Consider the following 22,554-nt stretch of genomic DNA (forward strand, 5'->3'; position numbering starts at 1 on the left):
AGAAGGGACTGGCAAACCATTTCAGTATTCTTGCCTTGAGAACCCCATGAGCAGTATGAAAAGGCAAAAGGATAGGACACTGAAAGATGAACTCCCCAGGTAGGTAGGTGCCCAATATGCTACTGGAGATCAGTGGAGAAATAACTCCAGAAAGAACAAAGAAAATGAAAGTGAAGTCAATCAGTCATGTCCGACTCTTTGCGACCCCATGGACTGTAGCCCACCAGGCTCCTCCATCCATGGGATTTTCCAGGCAAGAATACTGGAGTGGGTTGCCATTTCCTTCTCCAGGAGATCTTCCTGACCCAGGGATTGAACCCAGGTCTCCCGGATTGTAGGCAGACGCTTTACCGTCTGAGCCACCGAACAACACACAGTTGTGGATGTGACTGGTGATGGAAGTCCAATGCTATAAAGAACAATACTGCATAGGAACCTGGAATGTTAGGACCACGAATCAGGGCAATTGGAAGTGGTCAAACAGGAGATGGCAAGAGTAAACATTGACATTTTAGGAATCAGTGAACTAAAATGGACTGGAATGGGTGAATTTAACTCAAATGACCATTATACCTACTACTGTGGGCAGGAATACCTTAGAAAAAATGGAGTAGCCATCATAGTCAACAAGAGTCCGAAATGCAGTACTTGGATGCAGCCTCAAAAATGACAGAATGATCTCTATTCGTTTCCAAGGCAAACCATTCAATATCACAATAATTCAAGTCTATGCCCTGACCAGTAATGCTGAAGAAGCTGAACGGTTCTACGAACCTACAAGACCTTCTAGAACTAACAGCCAAAAAAGATGTCCTTTTCATCACAGGTGACTGGAATGCAAAAGTAGGAAGTCAAGAGATACCTGGAGTAATAGGCAAATTTGGTCTTGGAGTACAGAATGAAGCAGGGCAAAGGCTAACAGAGTTTGGCCAAGATAACACAGTGGTCATAGCAAACACCCTCTTCCAACAACACAAGAGAAGACTCTACACACGGACATCACCAGATGGTCAATACCGAAGTCAGACTGTTTATATTCTTTGCAGCTGAAGATGGAGAAGCTCTATACAGTCAGCAAAAACAAGACCAGGAGCTAACTGTGGCTCAGATCATGAACTCCTCATTGCAAAATTAATCTATAATTCCTATATAAAACACATAAATATTTCAACGAGGTTGTGTGAATTTCTCACACTGATCTATAAAGTATTTGGAAAGAATAGTAATGGAAAAACGTCAAAAAGCATGAAGCACTCAAGGTTTCCAGGTTTACTATGATAGGAAGAAATAAGCTGGTACAAGCAAAGGGCTAGACAAAGAGATTCATGAAACAGAACAGAGAGCCTACAAACAGATACATACGGCAGATGTGTCAATGGCAGATGGACTACTACCAACAGTGGAAACCCATGCCCAGAAAGCATCTGGCAATATGTAGAGACCTTTTTGATTGCTGCAACTGAGGGGAGCCTCCAAATCTACTATGAAGAGGCCAGTGATGCTGCTAAACATCTCTCAATGCCCAGGACAGCCTCCACAACAAGGAACTGCCCATCTCCAAACATCCAGAGTGGCAGGGTTGAAAGTGAGACTGTTAGTCGCTTGGTCATGTTTGTGATCCCCATGGACTGTAGCCCACCAGGCTCCTCTGTCCATGGAGTTCTCCAGGCAAGAATACTGGAGTGGGTAGCCATTCACTTCTCCAGGGGATCGTCCCAATCCAGGGATCAAACCTGGGTCTCCTGCATTACAGGCAGACTCTCCCATCTGAGCCACCATGGAAGCCCAGTGCCAAGGCTGAGAAACTCTAGGCCAGGAATAACAAGGGGCACACTGTGAGTTAGGTGTGGACCAGAAGGGAAAGAAAATAATAAGCAAAGAAAAACCCCAAAACAAGTCAACAAGGTAGGGAGAGATTTCTCAGGTTCATCCTGTCTGGGGGGCAGCTTTTCTTAACAGTTATTTCATGTGAGGAACATGTATGACCAAGTATATGTAAACTAATCTCTTTATAGACAGAGTTACCACGTAAGCCAAAAAATATCTTTTTCAAAAGCAGCCAGAACTGACCGTAGAGCAATAGTCTTTCAATAAAATAGGATACTGTATCACTGCTTCAAAAGCCGAGAGTGTGATCTTGATAAATTCTTCTGATGCCATCAGTCCTAGAAATACAGTTAATTATTATAGATGTTTATTTACATGTCCAAAATCATAGGATCAAAATCTTCAAGCAAAGATGTAAAATGTCCCATGGTCTACTCACCTACAGCTCCATCTATGTTAGTTTCTCCTGAGTCTATTGATTTAATATGACTCTGAAAAAAATATAAAAATGTTAATAAATGGAGATTTTAAAATAACTGATGTAAACACTATGCAGAGGGGAAAAAAAAAAACTGAACATATGATCCTATGTGTTCATCATGATTTACTTCCAGTGGTAGGAATCAAGTGATTTTTATATTCTTTTTACATTTTTATACACTTTCTAAATTTCATGTGATAAGTAGGCACTAATCTCTTTATCCAGAAGGCGAAAGATAACATTCTTAGAAAGTCTCTGATTGAGTTAACACACACAAGTCATTAGAAATTTTTTTCAACATCAAATCTCTATTTATTCAGCAGAAATCATGTCCCTATTTTGAAATCAGGTGAATTTATTTCAGCCAAATTATATACGTAATAAATAAGAAAAAGAGGCATTTTAACAACAATTTGACTGAAATAATTTCACAATTTGATGTAAAAAAATTCAAAGAAAGTATCTTTTGATTTCAATAAATCTACTTAAATGTCTACAGCTTAAGAAGAGACAAAACAGTGTTTATACTACAATTTTTCTGTATAACTTTTAAAGAATATGTAGATAACACATGAACATAGATGGAGACAAAACTTTTTGAGGGAGAAATCACAGGAACCACTCACAGAGGCTCCCTGTGAGGAAGAACACTGGATCAGGAGGTAGACGTTCACTATTCACTTTCTGCACTGTTAGAATTTTCTAACTATACACATGTATTAATTTTTTTTCCTTTGTTTAACAGCAACAAGGGTTTTCTAGATGGTGAAACTATAGGGTTCTTTTATTTTCTTCCTTATGCTTCCCCTGTTTAATTTTTTAAAAATCCCTACTGAATGTTTCATTGATTTGCCAATTTAAATCTCTCTGGGTCGATTTCTTTCTCTTCATTCTCAGTGTAACAGGAATTAATCAGGTGAGAGTGAGGACAGAGCAGGAGACCCTGGAGATTCAGGGAGAGGAGGGAAAGTATGAACAATCATCCAGGTGAGCGTGAAGGTATATAAATTAGGAAGAGGAACCTGATGCCCCAGTCTGCAGAGAGGACTCGCTTGAAGTGAGCAGTCATGAATTTAAAGTGAGACCAGCTGCTTTCCTCATGTTTTTCTCGAGCCACACTTAGTCACTCAAAGCAGGGGTGAGGGAGGTAGAGAATTAAAGTGAACCAGCACTTGGGTTTGCCAGAGGAGGACGATGGAGGAAGGGACAGGAAAGGGATCACGGGTATACGCTAGGTAGGGATAGGGGTTGAACCAGGGACTCAAAGCTCAAGAAAGAGAATCGTCAAGTCACTGGGCCCAGGGAGGGCAGGGTGGTGAGTGCAAAGTGGTGAGGCCAATTTAAGTCCCAGAGGAATTAAAGGACTGTTGGAGATGAGGAGCAGGGGTAGTGAGCTGAAAATTAGGTGTCATAGCCAGATAGTATGATGCTGAAAATAAGGCTATGGGTGGAGGCAGCTGAGGGAGGGCAAGACACACCCGTGGGAAGAGAGGTGGTCGAGGAGCTGAGAGGATGAGGGGCTAGAAGGAACCTCCGCAGAAATACCTGATTCTCTAACAATGACTGCGAATCCGGTGCTGAGAGAACATGGGAGTGAGGGGGAATGACCCAGAAAAATCTGTAGATGACCACACTACACCGGGCATCTTCTGAGGCTGTGAGCTTCCAAGGTGGGAGTACAGCAGGGGAGCAAAAAGGGTGGGCACCTACTCCACAACTAGGCTCGTTAGATGGAGGACTGTGGGGCAAAAGTGCGGCCCCATCTAGGGGGAAAAAAAGCAAAGAAAGCTACGACTCCAGGGTAGACCAGCGCCCCTCATTACTGTTCAGTCCTTCTGAGAAGCTGAGAGTACATTCTCTAAGCAAGGTGGGTGGGTATATTACTTCAGGGTGTGTTAAATTTTTTTTAAACAAACAATTTTTAAGAAAAGGAAAAATCTTCCTAACAAGAACACTCATGTGGCAATGAATAAATATATAATATCATATTTTTTAAATATAAGGGAATTCTTTGGCAGTCCAGTGGTTAAGAATTGGCACTTTCATTGCCAGAAGCTAAGATCCCACAAGCTGTGTGACAGCCAAAAAATAATAAATAAAAATATAAGAGTACCCTCTCTCTGCTTTATCTTCTACAGCTGAAGTCAAAATCTATCAACAGACCAACACTCACTTAAAATAAAAATCTGGAGAGAGTCTTTTCTGACTATCTCAAAGCCCAGGATTAGCAAAGATTTATTGATTTATTGCTGGTGGATATTATAATCACATTCTTGTGTGAAAACCAGAATCATTTCATCATTTCTTTCATTTGAAAATCTGAATTTTTCTTTTTGTAAAAAAAACTATAACCACCACATAATCACTGAACTTTCATAAACTAATGAGGCCAGAACTTGAGAATAAACACAACTAAGTCCTCTTCCTCAGCCCATTAGTCAAGAGCATTTTCAGAAGGACACAAGAATCACAGTGAACATCACGAGTTTTCAAACAGATTTCCTTAATATCATTGCTTCCTGTTTCCCAGCCTAATTCAGTGAAGGTACAAAGGAACTAAGGTGAGTTCACCTTGGAACTTCCCCACAGCACCTCCCCAGATGCCTTGCTGCGTAAGTGTCCCTGGGTACCTTTTTTTCCCCCTCTTACTGGAGACGGAGGCAGGTACAATGACACATTGCTTCTGCCAATAAGAAGTAAAAACAGCAATCAACAGCTGTGTAGTCCTCTTTGGCCTGGGCCCTTCGAAAGATTAATAATGGTTTAAAAGTGTCCTACTAAATTGCTTCCAAACATGTGCCTCTTTAAATCATAAAGACCCCAAAACTTCCTTTTGCTTGGGCGGGGGGGGGGGGGGGGAAGCTAAAGCCAAGGCCTCCAAATATAAAAAGTATCCTGAACTTTTCTACCAAAATAAATTTTTAAAAAATGATACCTATAGGTCAAAAGGCAAACCATGCCTGGTACCAGTATGAAAACAGAAACCAATGGGAAGCAAAATTCCAACAGCCCCTCCAGCCTGCACCTTCAGGACCCTTCTAATGAGCAAAGATCACACCAAGTATGGCTGTTGTCTCCACCCACATGAGGCAAGTCAGCAGCCCCTGGAGAGCTCCTTTAGCAGAAGCCCAAGAAGTTCTTAGATACAGCTACTAATGGTGGACCCAAAGTCTGAATACCTCAAATCAGTGTGCACTTTTAAAATATAAAGGGCTTCCCTGATAGCTCAGTAGGTAAGAATCCGCCTGCAATGCAGGAGTCTCCAGTTCGATTCCCAGGTCAGGAAGATCTGCTGAAGAAGGGCCCATACCCCACCTTCTGCCCAAAAGAAAACAACCCACACAAATAACCAAACCAACCCTCTTAACTCCAGGGAAGCTTTGCCTAGACAAAATTTAAAGTAATTGTTCTCAAGCAGAAAACTCAAGGACTTCAACGTGCAGATTCTGCACCGTGAACTTCCCAGAGGCTTCTACTCCTTCCAAGGGAGGAGTAGACCATGCCTCTGGCACTGGAGGGCACTGTAACTAACAATGGTATTCGTGGCATCTTCTGGACAGACTGTGGATCAACTCGCAGAAGCAACAGCCAACTCGCAACAGCTCACAGAAACACACACCAGAATTGGGTGGATAACTACAACCAGGCCCATGACTTCAGTCAACGCTTCCTCTCCCTGGACTAGTGTTTCATCAGTGCGGCCAACACTAAATCAAGAAAGATGGACGCACAGCTAAGGCCAAGTAACAGATGTGGTAAGAAAAGTAACAGAAAAACTCTGGAACTGGTTGCAACTCAAACTAGGAAAATGGCCCAAACAGAGCCAAGAGACCTCTTCCACTGTGTGTAAGTAAACTCCTATTACTTGAGCAACACTATCAAGGGAAAGACTGCTAAAGAATTTTCAGTATCACAGTTACCTTTGAACCAAGCAAGTTATCTCCCATTCCCTGAAAGTGCCTATGTGAAGCAAACCCATACAGAGCCCTATTGAACACCCCCACCCCTCAAAGGGTGCACTCCCTCCTGGGAGAAGGTGAGGAGGCCCTTCCTCGGGGGGAGCAGATGGGTTACATGAAGCAGAGGAGGTCTCCCTGAAAGACACAGATGGAAGTCCACAAAGACTTTTATATTGGAGTTGCTTAATAGTTCCTTGAAAATCTAAACTGTACTCAGTTAATGTAAGCACACCAAAGTACTACACATGAGGAAAAAACAGAATGAACACAGGACAATTCTACCTAGCCCCAACAAACAAACACTGGGCCAAAGTATTCCAAGGAGGGCTGTAAGGGCAAAATTACCATGATCAGGCTCAACATGTCAGCGCAGTGGAGGTGTAAGCACAGAACTACAGTGCTGCTCAAAATGATACCCATGTTATCCTTAAAAAGATCAGAAAGCATATTAAGGAAGGTGGCAGACAAAATGCTCACAATTTGCAAATTCATGAATGTGCTACAAAAATTATATGCTTTGTAGAATTCAAGATTTGAGGATGATAATGATCTGAAGTTAAGTACAAAAGAACCTATACTGCATTGACTAAACACGCTGCTTATAAAAGTCAGTGACCTCTCTACTCAACAGTCATACTTCAAAACATCGTATGTTACTGTACGATCAACATTCTAGAAAACTACATCCTCATTTGTGGATGGTAATCATTTTTTCTTTTTTTGTTTACTCCAAACCAGCAATAAAATTGAGATATTTACTTCATTTTAACGAGACACCTATCTGATATGGCATTTTTTAAATCTCAGCTCAGCATTTATTATTAACATCAAAGGAAGACAGAATGGGCTGCGTGACAAATGTTTTCGTTTTCCCTTTATACACCTCGCTGTTTTATCAACAGTATATACTGTAAGTGTTCCAGGCAAGGGGAGAAGATAACATAATTCACGAGCCACAACCTTAACAAAAAGACTATTTTGTGTGTGTGAGCAAAAATCGAAGTGAAAGATAATACAGTGATTTGTTTTTCACTGCTACTCATCTCATTAAAATTAAAGATAAGGTTAAATTGAGCTCCACTTAGAGAAATGTCATCACAGAAAGAGACACGGCACATAGCTGGACGATGTTAGCCAAAGGAAATTATAATACTGTGTTTCCAGAATTCCATTTTTACCAATTTCATTATTTTAAATTTTTTCATGATGTTTAATACCAAACACTATGAAAATCTTTTCAATGGACTTATTTACCCTACCTGGTCTGTCTCTAAACAAAATGCATTATCAGGAGAGAATGTATTTTTCCCCAAATGTCAAATTTTATTACAGTCAACAGATAAAAATACAAAAAGGTCACTTCCCTAGAGACAAATAAATACCACTAAGATTTTTAAATTACTTCATTCTGACACCAAATCCCACAAACAGTAGGGACAGCCACATTTTTATTAGGAACATGAAAAATTCAGCATTACTCACAAGAATAGTTCCATAACTGAAAAGGAACTCTTCTGTTACAACTTGAGGTCGAAATACCTGTGTGATGAGAGTTTGCATAGATTAAATCCTGAAAGCCATACGTAAGAAAGAAATGATAATGTTTCGTCTGAGTTGACATTTCTCAGCTCCACTTTTTTCCCCAAAAAAGATGATACCTGAGACGTTACCAGGTGAAGCACTACAGGCATGAGGGGGAGACACATCTTCAGCTGCTTTGCTTGAACTGTGGATGGGTGTTTACGGCCAGAAACGTTAGCCAGGGCGTTAAGAATGTCACCTGCAAAGCACATCCCAGAGCACACGTGAGGTTAGAGACCACAAATGCTTAGGGACCACTAGCTGTGGGCTGAATATTAATGGGATTGCTAAGGGAAATAATCTCCAAATAAAAGAAGTGGGTAGTAGATGCACTGTTTTATTCCCAACTCTTGACATTACAACAGGAAGCTGTGGCCTCTGGGGACAAGATGGACATAAGACTTATCTCTCATCTGGAAATTTAAAATAGAATATAAAAATGATTTTTCTTTTTTTGTACTTTACAAATATCAACCATGAGTATCCATTACTTTTGTAAACAGGAAAAAGTTATTTTAAGATTTATAAGCTAACAGGTCATAGATTAGATTTCTCTGGTAGTAGAATAGGATGGTAGAAGTAAGAGATCAATTCCCAAAACTTCTCATTGGATAGCCAAGTCCAACAATAAATAAACCTTGCCTTGCTAGACACACGAATCTCATCATCATCTCCTAAGACAAGATGGGTCATGTAAAAAGAAAGTCAGCTACCAATTGACCAGATTGTGGCCTTCGGTCTGGAGATTTTAAAAGGGTTACAATCCAAATAAATTTGAAAAGCTCTATTTTCAGTCATGAACAGGCAAAAATCTCCCACATTATTAGTAAGGAGCAAAAGGTTACTGTGAATCAGCCATGAAGATATTTTCATTACTTTAATATTCTGAATTTCTGAGTCTAAATATCTTTTACAGTAACAGGCTGGATCAAATTTAACATTTTAAACATTTCTGGTTTATAGCCACATCTGCTGGGAAAGCATGGAATGCGATTTTAAACTAAATATACACATTCCTTAGATAATTTTTGCATCTGTAAATAACAGTGAAATAACAGATTTTGTTAGCTGTAATAAACATCCTTTGAGATCATTATTACTTTCATCTTAAATTTTTCAAACCAATGAAATTTTCAAACTTTAATATCAAAATTCTTTAATATTAAATTTTGGTGCCTATGTATTTTTAAATTATTGTAAGAAAAAATAAATTTGTGGTTACAACCTGAAGGAAAAATGTTTTTCTTCTGAATTATGCAAAGAGAAATTTTGAGAAAAGTTCCTAAAATGATAGCCTAAGTCCAATTTTAACCAATTAAAATGCTTTCCTTTTCTTTTCCAGGACTGCAAGATGACACCTCAATATAGCCTAATTTAGCCCTTTAGCCTCAATCATGTCACTGATACGAAATATTTATGATAACAGTTAGGGAACATTGAAATTTTGAAACTACACATTCAAGAAGTGTCACTGTGCTCGCCTGTAAAAAACAGACCATCAAGAACAAAAAGAGATGCCCAAAAGCCAAGTCACAAAAAGATAAGCAGGAAGGGGCCTAAGGATGGACGAGACTCCAATATACCCAGGATACGTGGCAGCTCCTGCACCATGTGACGGATGAGTAGGTCAAGGCATCGGGACAGGTATTCATTGCCACTTTGCTGCTCCTTGCCTGGAGTGGTCTTCCTGCTGTCTCTCTCGATGTACATCACCAGCCTACACACAGAGAAGTGCCAAAGATTACCTCTCATGATAAAACAGTTGATAGCATCTGCCCCAAAACACCACCATGGCAAGTGTTTCCAGGGGGCACCGTCCCCATCGTGTTGACATTTAGATACGGAGCAACTTGTCGGGCACAGGCTATTGCTGCCTTAGAAAAATGGAGACATTTATGCAGAGAGAAAATAAGGCAACTCTGAACATCTCTGCCAGTGTTATTACAAAACGACGCCCTGACTTCATTTGCCTTTGGCCCATTAAAAGAAACCCCGCATTCTTCAGATGACAGATGAAAGGCAAACAAAAGCCTCTGGAAAGAAGAGGGCTTTGGCATTTTGAAGAGTCAAAGTAGAACCACCAGTTGTCTGCACCTTCGTTGGACATTAGTCTTAAACTTGCTCTGAATCCCAGGCAAGTCATAAAAATTCCAGTTCTTTCACTAAACTGTGTATATAAATCCAAAAAAAATGATTCATTTCAGCACTGGATATAATACAGAGAGCAGATACCATCTGAACATCTGGATTTCACATGCCCTTTTGTCCTCTGGTTTAATGATATCTGTCTCTTAATAAACTTATTTCTTCTTCAAACCAGTGGCATTTGTTATCATTCGTCTCTGAACCAATAGCCTCCAACCCAGAACCAGGGGACTTGTTGAACCATCACTCTGGGTACCAAGGGTATTGTTGAGAACTCTTAGGCCCATACTTCCTTCCCTTTGCTAGACCCACTACCCAAGTTCCCAGTCCCTGCAACTCTAAAGGGCAATGAGTTCCCTGACTTCAAAGGCCCCTTGACTGCAATCCCCCTTGCTGGACTCCCCTTGCCATCATCAACCATCTCTCCAGCTCTGTTGCAATCATCATTCCACCCAAATTCTGCTTCCCAAAACTCCCACTGTAAACCAGAAAAGGGTGGCTCTGGACACAATACACATACATAACATACACTGAAATCTTAACACTCAGCATTTATGTGGTTCTCTTAGTAGATTTGTGCATCCTTTTGCCTTCTTACTGGTCATTATTTGTAGCTCTATTAGTAAAGACCTGGGAATGAAACCAAATCAAAAGTTCAAGATCCATATAAGCCAGCTGGCATCTCTGTTTCAGTTGCTGATTACAGCCCTAGTCACACTCTAACAAATACAAGACACTGCTCAAAATGTAGAGTAAATCCTGATGAATCCATAGAAATATATCACTATGACTTAAAAAACAGAGAGCACAGAGCCCCATGATGATAGGTAAACCAAAGAAATGAGACAGTAATTATTTCATGGTAAGTGGAATCCAAAAGCTTCCCATAAAATGGGGTGTGATAGAAGATGTGATAAAATGAATGAGATCAGCCTGGGGAGCCAGTCAGCCTGGAGCTCCAGGGAATCCACAGCAGGACACACTATCGCTGTGGCCTGGAGCTTCCAAGCGAATAGCAGCCACTCCAGGAACCTCTTGCTCAGCTGACACCTACTCCATCAGCCCAACTAAGGAGCAGGACCAGAAAACACCATCTTCGTTTTTGGTTCCCCAAGATGCATTGTCTGGTATCTCCTGCCCAGTCTCACCATCTGCTGAAAAGCTTTATCCAACATTGAAGATTCCAGCATTTAACTGTAGCCCCTCCAAGCTAAGTATTTCAAATATACCCTCTGACTATACTGACTATAATCTGCTCTTATTCCTGCTTGCACACTCTTCCACTGTGACAGTTCCTCAGCCTCCAAGGAACTTCCACTGATTGAATCTATGACATTGCCTCCCAACCCATGACATCATCTTTCAAAATCCATGACACCGTCTCCCAATCCATGACATCTCCCAAAAAGCACTCCCTTTTTCTCACTTGGAGAAGGAAATGGCAACCCACTCCAGTATTCCTGCCTGGAGAATCCCATGGACAGAGGAGCCTGAGGGGCTACAGTCTACGGGGTCGCAAAGAGTTGGACACGACTGAGCGACTTCACTCACTCACTCACTTTCCTCACTTACTTCCTGCTTCGATTGCATCCCACCATCTATCATTTCCTTGTGCTCTTTTTTTTTCCACATCCACATAGTCAAATGATCCAGACGAATCTAGTGATCTATACGCTTCCTGTACATCTGCAGAGAGGCTGCTGAAGTCAAACATGGAGCAGAGTCGCCCCACTGTAAAAGGGTGACACCAATACTCAAGGGCACAGAACAGCACCAGCACCGACCCTATCTCCAAAACGTTCTTCTCTTTAAACCCTGAAACTTCCATCCTCTTATGAGATTCTCAGTGATTCTGCCTCCTACTATACAGAGAAAACATAAAGCATCATGAAGAAATTCTTCCTAAATCTAAACTTAGTGTGTATCCTACCCTGGCCTCCTTTCCTCCCATCACAACCACTGACCTCTCTCTCCTTGCAACTCTGTCTAGATCACATTCCCTTCCCTTTTCTCAGAATCTTGAAACAGCCAATTCCTTCTTTTTCATTTTGTATCCTCACTCTCTCCCATTTAACAAAATGCTTTTCCTGTCCTTCTAGCAACTGCCCCATTGCCTCTCTCCTCCCTTCCTCAGTCAAACCTCTTAAGAAATCAATCTATATCCAATATCTCCTTTGTTCCTCTTAACTTCTTCCACCCACCACAATCTGCTCTCATTCCCATCACTTTTGTAATGAGTCGGCTCTTTGCATCAGATGGTCCAAGTACTGGAGCTTCAGTTTCATCATCAGTCCTTTCAATGAATATTCAGGACTCACTTCCTTTAGGATTGACTGGTTTGATCTCCTTGCAGTCCAAGGGACTCTCAAGAATCTTTCCCAACACCACAGTTCAAAAGCATCAGTCTTCCGGCACTCAGCCTTCTTTATGGTCCAACCATCACATCCATACATGACAACCTCCTTACTTTTTGAATTTTTCTGGTTTATGAACCATGAGTAGGAGTCATCTATTCAAAACTTAAGTGTTTTGAAAACATGAAGTAGTATCATTGCTCTACACAGCCAATTAAAAAAAAAAAAAAACTTTAGGTGATGTAACACTCAATTATACAACATGCCCTACCAGATGATAAACGGTGAGTCTTCGCAAAAATATTACCTCCTTTTCGTAAGATCTGTAGACCTCCAATTTCTGACTATGCCAAGTCACGGTGACTTTAAACAAGCGGTAAATCGACGGCAACATCACAGGAGTATCCCAAAACTTTATTACGACCTGTGGCCCATTATGATTTCTAAATTATTTTTCTCCTTTCTTTCAGTAGGGTCACTTTTTCAACTTGACAATACTGACAAAGATTTCAATAAATCTTTGGCTCTAACTCAGAGCCCTACCACCTTCTAACAGCATGATCTTGGACAAATTTCTGAAGCTCTTTATACCTTCAGTTTTCTCATTATAAATGGGATAACAATTCCTACCTTGCAGGACTGCTGTGAAGACGGAATGAGAAAATCGTCTGGGGTCTAACACAAGGTACATACTCAAGAAATGGTAGCTGCTTTTATTACTAATAATAGTTGCTTCTATGAATTATTAGACCACCACCAAAATGAAGACACTGTTTTCTGGAGTGAACAGATCTTAAGAGAACACTCCCATGGAAGGCCACCTCTGCTGTTCATCCTATTCTCTAACTCACAGAGTCACACAAAGAGAGACAAATACAGTATCACTTATATATGGAATCTAAAAAGCACACATGAACTTATTTACAAAATAAACTTACAGTTACCAAAGGCAGAAGGGTAGGAAGGGATAAACTGGGAGTAAAGGATTAACAGATACACACTGCTGCTGCTGCTGCTAAGTCGCTTCAGTCCTGTCCGACTCTGTGTGACCCCATAGACAGCAGCCCATCAGGCTCCACCGTCCCTGGGATTTTCCAGGCAAGAACACTGGAGTGGGTCGCCATTTCCTTCTCCAATGCATGAAAGTGAAAAGTGAAAGTGAAGTCGCTCAGTCATATCCGACTCTTCACGACCCCATGGACTGCAGCCTACCAGGCTCCTCCATCCATGGGATTTTCCAGGCAAGAGTACTGGAGTAGGGTATACACACTACTATATAAAAAATAGATAGACAACAAGGATTTTACCATATAGCACAAGAAGGAAACATAATTCAGTATCTTACAACAATCTATAATGGAAAAGAATTAGAAAACATAGATATATATACCTATATATATAATCAAGTCACTTTGCTGTACACATGAAACTAACATAATATTGTAAATCAACTATAGTTCAGTTTTTAAAAAATAAAACAAAGAAATGGAACCTCAAATGTTTCACTTCACAGCACTGCCAAATGGTTTCCCAAAATGGTTGTCCCCGTGGCGTACAAGTTCCCCCTGAGTTACACCTCACCAGTATTTAGTAGTATCAAATTTTTGCTCATTTCTATCTTGTGGTGTTCTCTTGGCAAAACCCTATTAGCCTTTGCCCTACTTCATTCTGTACTCCAAGGCCAAATTTGCCTGTTACTCCAGGTATTTCTTGACTTCCTACTTTTGCATTCCAGTCCCCTATAATGAAAAGGACATCTTTTTGGGGTGTTACTTCTAAAAGGTCTTGTAGGTCTTCATAGAACTGTTCAACTTCAGCTTCTTCAGCATTACTGGTCAGGGCATAGACTTGGATTACTGTGATACTGAATGGTTTGCCTTGGAAACGAACAGAGATCATTCTGTTGTTTTTGAGACTGCATCCAAGTACTGCATTTTGGACGCTTTTGTTGACTATGATGGCTACTCCATTTCTTCTAAGGGATTCCTGCCCATAGTAGTAGATATAATGGTCATCAGAGTTTAATTCACCCATTCCAGTCCATCTTAGTTTGCTGATTCCTAGAATGTCAACATTCACTCTTGCCATCTCCTGTTTGACCACTTCCAATTTGCCTTGATTCATGGACCTAACATTCCAGGTTCCTATGCAATACTGCTCTTTACAGCATCGGACCTTGCTTCTACCACCAGTCACATCCACAACTGGGTGGTGTTTTTGCTTTGGCTCCATCCCTTCATTCTTTCTAGAGTTATTTCTCCACTGATCTCCAGTAGCACACTGGGCACCTACCGACCTGGGGAGTTCATCTTTCAGTGTCCTATCTTTTTGCCTTTTCATCCTGTTCATGGGGTTCTCAAGGCAAGAATACTGAAGTGGTTTGCCATTCCCTTCTCCAGTGGACTACATTCTGTCAGACATCTCCAGATAATCATGATGGTGTGATCACTCACCTAGAGCCAGACATCCTGGAATGTGAAGCCAAGTGGGCGTTAGAAAGGATCACTATGAACAAAGCTAGTGATGGAATTCCAGTTGAGCTATTTCAAATCCTAAAAGATGATGCTATGAAAGTGCTGCACTCAATATGTCAGCAAATTTGGAAACTCAGTAGTGGCCACAGGAATGGAAAGGTCAGTTTTCATTCCAATCCCAAAGAAAGGCAATGCCAAAGAATGCTCAAACTACTGCACAATTGCACTTATCTCACATGCTAGTAAAGTAATGCTCAAAATTCTCCAAGCCAGGCTTCAGCAACACGTGAACTGTGAACTTCCAGATGTTCAAGCTGGTTTTAGAAAAGGCAGAGGAACCAGAGATCAAATTGCCACATTCACTGGATCATCGAAAAAGCGAGAGACTTCCAGAAAAACATCTATTTCTGCTTTATTGACTATGCCAAAGCCTTGACTGTGTGGATCACAATAAACTGTGGAAAATTCTGAAAGAGATGGGAATACCAGACCACCTGACCTGCCTCTTGAGAAACCTGTATGCAGGTCAGGAAGCAATAGTTAGAGCTGGACATGGAACAACAGACTGGTTCCAAATAGGAAAAGGAGTATGTCAAGGCTATATATTGTCACCCTGCTTATTTAACTTATATGCAAAGCACATCATGAGAAATGCTGGGCTGGAGGAAGCACAAGCTGGAATCAAGATTGCCGGGAGAAATATCAATAACCTCAGATATGCAGATGACACCACCCTTGCAGAAAGTGAAGAGGAACTAAAGAGCCTCTTGATGAAAGTGAAAGAGGACAGTAAAAAAGCTGGCTTAAAACTCAACATTCATAAAACTAAGATCATGGCATCCAGTCCCATCACTTCATGGCAAATAGATGGGGAAACAGTGGAAACAGTGTCAGACTTTATTTTTCTGGGCTCCAAAATCACTGCAAATGGTGATGGCAGCCATGAAATTAAAAGACGCTTACTCCTTGGAAGGCAAGTTCTGACCAACCTAGACAGCATATTAAAAAGCAGAGACATTACTTTGCCAACAAAGATCCACCTAATCAAGGCCGTGGTTTTTCTAGTAGTCATGTATGGACCTGAGAGTTGGACTATAAAGAAAGCTGAGCACAGAAGAACTGATGCCTTTGACCTGTGGTGTTGGAGAAGACTCTTGAGAGTCCCTTGGACTGCAAGGAGATCCAACCAGTCCATCCTAAAGGAAATCAGTCCTGGGTGTTCATTGGAAGGACTGAAGTTGAAGCTGAAACTCCAATATTTTGGCCACCTGATGCAAAGAGCTGACTCATTTGAAAAGACCCTGATGTTGGGAGAGATTGAAGGCAGGAGGAGAAGGGGACGACAGAGGATGAGATGGTTGGATGGCATCACCGACTCAATGGACATGAGTTTGGGTAAACTCCAGGAGTTGGTGATGCACAGGGAGGCCTGGAATGCTGCGGTTCATGGGGTCACAAAGAGTCAGACATGAATGACTGAACTGAAGTGATCTTGTGGTGTTAATGCAAACTTTAGTAATTATTATGGTAGGCATATTCTGATATTTCTCTGTTGTTCTTTCTCATTTGTGCAATACCTGTTCAGATCTTCTGCTGATTCACCCATGGGTTACTAGTCTTTTGTTATTGATTTGAAGGCATTATTTATATGGTCTAGAACTGTCCCTCTTCTTCTGTCTTCTCCTTTTGTCTTTCACAATGAAGTCTTCAATCCACTGGAAACTGCTTTATCATAAGGATTTTAAAAGGAATCTAATCCCATTGCTTTTCCAGGCAGACACACTTACCCTGGTACTATGCATTGAAAAGGTACTTCTAAAACTAAGGGTGGAAGAAAAGGAGCAAAAGCACAAATTTTTGGCAAAGTCTGACTAAAAAGCAGTTTCATTTGTAAATTAGCTTTTCTACCCAATGAATCTAAGTGATGGCTATCAGAGTTGTACACAGGCAGAAGTTTGAAGATTTATTCTCTATAGAAAGTAAAGCAGAAAGGTTGTAGACTAAGAGAAAGCAAACCAAGTCAAAGAAGGGGCCAACAAACAAAACTGGGAGTCTCGGTGAATTTCTGAACAAATACCAGGACTTCTAGCCCCCTTCCCCAGGGGGCTCCCCACACCCAGGCAGCCAGGTCCCTGCGTCCCAGGCTGACAGCAAAAATGCTCTTTGGTGAAACTAACTGGCTCAAGAGAAACATCCTAGAGATACTGATGCTAAAGTTCATGTCAAAAATGCCCAATGTTGAGTAGTATTTGAGGGTGTAAATATACCACAATTTATTTCAGTGTTGATGGACATTGAGGCTGTTTCAACTCATGCATACTACCAAGCATAACTTAGGCTGGATCCATGGAAACATTTCTGCTGGATATATACTTGGAAGTGAGACCACTGGATCATAAGGTATGCCTGGCTTCAGATTAATAGGCACTGCTGATATTCAGTTTTCCAAAGTGATGAAGTCAATTTACATTGCAACAGGTAGGTGTAAGAATTCCATTTGCTCTATATTCTTGCCACAATTTTTTCATGTGTTAATTGGCCATTTGAAGATAACCAGTTTTATAAAGTTCCTGTTCAAGTCTATGCTCATTTTTCTCTTGTATTATCTGCTCTTCAGTGCTTTATACATTTTAGCTAAGGGCCCACATCAATTATATGTGCAGCAAATACTTTCCACTACGCTATGGACTTGTTACTTTCTCAGTGATCCCTTGTGGTGAATCGAAGATCTTAGTTTTAAGGTAACCCAATTTATCAATATTTTATGACAGTGCTCTTGTATCCTGCTTAAAAAAAAAAAAAAATCCTGGTCTATTCCAAGGTAATAAAGAAATTTTCAGGTGTTAGCTACTGCAAACTTGTTTTCTCTTTTTACATGAATTAAATCGCCATGAATTAACTTCTATGCACAGAGTAATTTAGAGCTTTTTTTCCTTGTACTGATATCAAAATGACCCATTTTCCACTTGCTGTAAAAACCATCACTTCCTCACTGTTTTATCCTATGTCTCTTCTGCTCTTCTCCATATTTTCCATCCTTCTGTCTCTCCTCAATGGTCCCAGATGAATTCAGAACCGTATATTAATTCTCTGTTATTAATACTGTTATTAATATTATCATTAATACTGGTGTTAATATAACAGTATATTAATTATTCAGCTCTAATATGCAGTTAGCCCAATCCCCCGAGCTCTGCATCTCAGTTATAGAATACCCACTCTGTTCTTCTAGTGCTAGTTCTCTACCGAAATTCTCCATTTTCCAAATTCCTGAATACACTGATCATAGTTATTTTAAGGTAGCTTTGTGATTAATTCCATTCTCTGTAACCTCTGTGGATATTGTAATTTATCTCACTTGTTTTTTTTATCATATCATCTTATCCTCTTGCAGGCTCAATTGCTTTCTGTATATATACAGTCTGTGAGAAGTGGAAGGATTACTTTGAGACCGAGGGTTAAACTCCTCCAGACTGGATTTACATGTAACCCTGGATCACCTTAATCCAACCAGAGATGATGATGATTCAAAAGTGGGCTTCTTTCCCTGTTCCAGGAAATCCTCCAAATAAGTAACAGGGATCCAAATAAATAAATCCTCCAAATAAATAACAGAAACAGAGGGCAGGGAAAATGGAAATGTTTATCTTTTGGACACAGAAGAATGCAAAAGAACTTCCATCAAACCTGTGGTGGATTCATGTTGATGTATGGCAAAACCAAAACAATATTTTAAAGTAATTAACCTCCAATTAAAATAAATAAATTTATATTAAAAAAAGAAAAAGTAAATTTATACTTGTGTCTAAGGAGTCAATTTTTTCTAAAATCTAAATTATCTATTACAAAATTTAATACTGTGCTACTTAATTAATGTAGTATGACATACCATTTCTTTAAAGCAAAAACTACTCACTTTCAGCCACTAGCACAGACTGTTAAAACATAAGAAAATATCCATTACCTCCACTGGAGAAATAAAAGACTGATGGGATCCATAACAATATAAAACTCACTCTAGAATGATGCTCCATTTCTTCATGCCCTCTCCAATGCCTTCCCATTACAGGATGTGTTTACACAGGCTATCAGAGAATAAATTGACTTCACGGACAAGGGAACATTAGCTACTGAAAGAACTCACATTCTATGAAGGAAATAAAATGTAGAGACATTTGAGTATAGTATCCATAAACACTTTACAATTTTTCTACAACCAAACTGCAAATGTTATTTCTTAGTGGTCTACAAGGGTATCAAGCTGAAAAGATCAACATGCTGAACAATAATCCAAGTGTTATTGAAATGGGGAAGCCTGGGAGTTGAGACAGACATAGGGAGTGGATTGGGTTCCTTTGGGGCAACTTGAAGATTCCTCTTGGGCATGCCACTGAATATGTAAAGATGATACAAACCTGGAGTTTGGAGAGGTCATACAGATGTATACCAACCTATTTGAAGCCACTGGATTGGATGAAATCACCCTAGGACAGTGGTGAAAGAGAAACAAAGAGGGCCCAGGAAGATGCAGAAGAGGGAGAACCAATGAAGAAGAGACTGAGGTGGGAAGAAAGCAAGGAATGCATGTTAACTCTTACCATGAGCCCTTTCACTACAAAGGAAGATTCTGGTTCAAGTTGGCCAGCTGAACCCAAGCATTTTACTTCTCTCTTTTCCACATCCCCTTAGGAAATCCACATTATCCCTAAAAAGAGGAAGCTGTACCATTCACAGCTAGAACCTTCCAAGAATTTTGTCAAGATGACGGCGCAGATGGAAGGGGAGAGAGGCAAGCGCCCATGAAGGAGAAACCTGCCAGGGAAGCAAGGAGAACCCCAGCAGCACCCTCAGCTCCAAACAGCAGGGAGACATATTTAGGCACTGGAACTGATAAGAAGAGGCGAGTTCCTCACACCTAAGGACAGTTTTTGAAGAAACTAGAACCAGCAAATCCGGCACAAAGACCATGGTGACTACAAGGAGAGGGATCCCAGGAAGACTGCAGGAAGGAAAACTTTTAAAGCAAAGGAATGACTTGATGAAAGTAGCATTTGAAGAACACGAATCTGGTATGGCACAGACAAATGATGAGAGAGGAAGGAAGCCAGATAGGCCATTAGCAGTTATGAGTGTGCAGGTAAAGAGGAGAAACAGAAAGGAACTTGAGAGACAAGAATAAACTGCCTGGAAATGGTGTGAATAGGAGATAAGACTCCAGTAGTCTTTTTCAGAGACAAGGGCACATCCACGTTGTGAGAAATCAATCATACGGATTTTTTAAACAGAGAAGTCATGCTCCTTTAACTTAGTCCGGGATCCTCCAGGATGCCATCACCCCTGCCCCACCCCCATTCCTACCCCCTGAAACCCCTCCCTCCCGTTCCGGTCCTACTGGACTCACTGTGCCCACCAACGGACCACTCCCTTGTCGACTTCTGCTGCAGACCTTACCATGTGTCGTTGGATGCTGCATACGATGCAAACTGTGGCTAATCCATCCCATTTGGATTCGCCTTGGACCACCTCACAAATGGCTCCTTGTTGAGACCATATACTATTCCAGAAAATCAAAACACCACACTTTTCCTTGCTTCACTTCAATCTAAACCCACTGGTATCTATCTACTGTACATTTTTTATAACTAACTTTTCTGCCTTCAGAGAAAATGTGTATTTTAAATATGGAATTTTGGGGGGAGGAAAAATTTGGAATTTAAAATTAATAGATACAGATTACTATGTATAAAATAAACAATAAGGACCTACTATATAGCACATGAGTATATTCAATATCTTATAAAAACCTATAATGGAAAAGAGTCTGAAAAAAAGACATATATGTGTATGTGTGTATATATCAGTTCAGTTCAGTCGCTCAGTCGTGTCTGACTCTTTGCAACCCCATGAATCGCAGCACGCCAGGCCTCCCTGTCCATCACCAACTCCAGAGTTCACTCAGACTCACGTCCATCAAGTCAGTGATGCCATCCAGCCATCTCATCCTCTGTCGTCCCCTTCTCCTCCTGCCCCCAATCCCCAATCAGGGATATATATATGAATATATATATATATGAAGATATATATATATGAAAATATATATATATGAAGAGATATATATATGAATTACTTGTTGTACACCTGAAACATTGTAAATCAGCTATACTTCAATACATAAATAAGGGATCCTTTTAGAAAACTTATGAATTTTTGCCTAATTAAAAAATTTGTGACGTTTTGATTCCACTTGTTTGACTTAGTATGAATAAAATGCTAGATTTCTAATTATTAAAAAAGATATGCAGTAAGCAACAAAGGAACAGCACAGGGAACTACAGTCAACGTCTTGTAATAGCCTATAATGGAAAATAATTGCAAAAATAATATACATTTATATGTAGAACTGAATCACATTGCTGCACACCTGAAACACTATAATAAGTCAGCCATACTTCAATAAAATATATATATTAAAAAAAATAAAGGATCTTCAGCAAGCTCATCATCCAATACTTTTCTTTGTAATTGAAGCGGTTCCCTCTTGGGTTATGATGCTCAGGTGATAGTTTTGATCTGAATTTAAATTACATGGACACACCACACGTACAGATCTATTCTGGGTTTATTTCTTCAGTTTCAAAATGTAATAGATATTTAGGAATAGACATACTTAGTAATCAGCAGAATCCACACACTGGCTACATGATCTCTGCAGCAAGGGTCATTATGATTTGAAAAAAAAAAAAGGGACAAACAGCAGTTCCTGACATGTCCCGTCTCTAAAAAGATATTAACTCATATCCATAGAAAACCAAATCACAGAAATTGATAGCAACATCGGAAAAAAAAAACTGAGAGGCATAGGGATGATAAAAATCTATTATATGTCCATTTGTCTATTTGGTCTGTGCAGAATTTCAGAAAAATGACTGTGATGGACTTTGTGGATTACCCAAAACAGAAAGAGGTTGTGACTGCAACTGCAGCTGTGATTTCAGCTTGGTACCTCTACTGCAGCAAATTAGCACTGCCCCGGGATCTTATAGTTGCTATTGACCTGGCAAAGGCTTTTTTCTACATGTAAATATGGAAGAACCATCAGCACATGTTTGCTTTTTACTCATCACGGCAAACAGCAAATGTTCAGGGCCTTGCCTTTGAGCTCTGCCAACAAACCTGCTCTTGGTTATCAGTCAGCAAAGATCTGCATTGTCTTGATGTCCCACCAGCATCACACTTGTACTTGTACACTAGCACTTTGATGACGTGAGACATTAGGCTATTGGACCTGAGGAGCTTCAGTTGGCTTAGTAAGACATTTAAGAGACAGATAAACTCCATAAAAATCCATTGTCCACTAGGCCCCAGTGAAGTTTCCAGGGCTCAACAATCTAGAACACGTTGAGCTATCCCTCCAGAGCAAAGACAAGTTATTGCATCTTCTACTGATTATGACCAAAAGGTGGGCTTTGTGAACCTAGCCGGCAATATATACCACATTAGACTGTGTCCCTCTGACTCATTTTCTGAGAGACCCATACACCTACTAGTTTTTAATGGAGCTGGAATGAATGAAGGCTCTGTTGCAATTCCCATCTGCAGTGTAAGCAGTTCTTCCACGTGGGCCATATAACCCCAGCACATCTACTGGTACTCTCAGTATCTTGTGGGTTATCTTATGGGAATATTTACGTGATATTTACATGGGTCCCCAGGAAAACACCAATAAATGAATC

The 22,554-nt window shown here is 40.4% G+C and overlaps 1 protein-coding gene across 11 annotated transcripts in view; it reads right to left on the reverse strand.

The window, feature by feature from the left end:
- Positions 1 to 22,554, reverse strand: part of ULK4 (unc-51 like kinase 4) — a 521,313-nt gene that overhangs the window by 353,336 nt on the left and 145,423 nt on the right. For 9 of the 11 annotated variants that reach the window (XR_011562944.1, XM_070776132.1, XM_070776127.1 and 6 more), the window contains 6 exons: positions 9,432 to 9,565; positions 7,926 to 8,047; positions 7,750 to 7,806; positions 6,613 to 6,693; positions 2,267 to 2,318; positions 2,071 to 2,165 (listed from right to left, as the gene is read on the reverse strand). Coding sequence is in view for 10 of the 11 variants with exons in the window: in XM_070776132.1 (XP_070632233.1) it covers positions 2,071 to 2,165; positions 2,267 to 2,318; positions 6,613 to 6,693; positions 7,750 to 7,806; positions 7,926 to 8,047; positions 9,432 to 9,565 (541 nt within the window). In the remaining variant the exon portion in view is untranslated. The remainder of the gene's footprint in view (positions 1 to 2,070; positions 2,166 to 2,266; positions 2,319 to 6,612; positions 6,694 to 7,749; positions 7,807 to 7,925; positions 8,048 to 9,431; positions 9,566 to 22,554) is intronic. The other 2 variants (XM_070776131.1, XM_070776128.1) reach the window with 1 other exon arrangement.

Source organism: Bos indicus, chromosome 22 (genome assembly GCF_029378745.1).
Source record: "Bos indicus isolate NIAB-ARS_2022 breed Sahiwal x Tharparkar chromosome 22, NIAB-ARS_B.indTharparkar_mat_pri_1.0, whole genome shotgun sequence".
NCBI lineage: Eukaryota > Metazoa > Chordata > Mammalia > Artiodactyla > Bovidae > Bos > Bos indicus.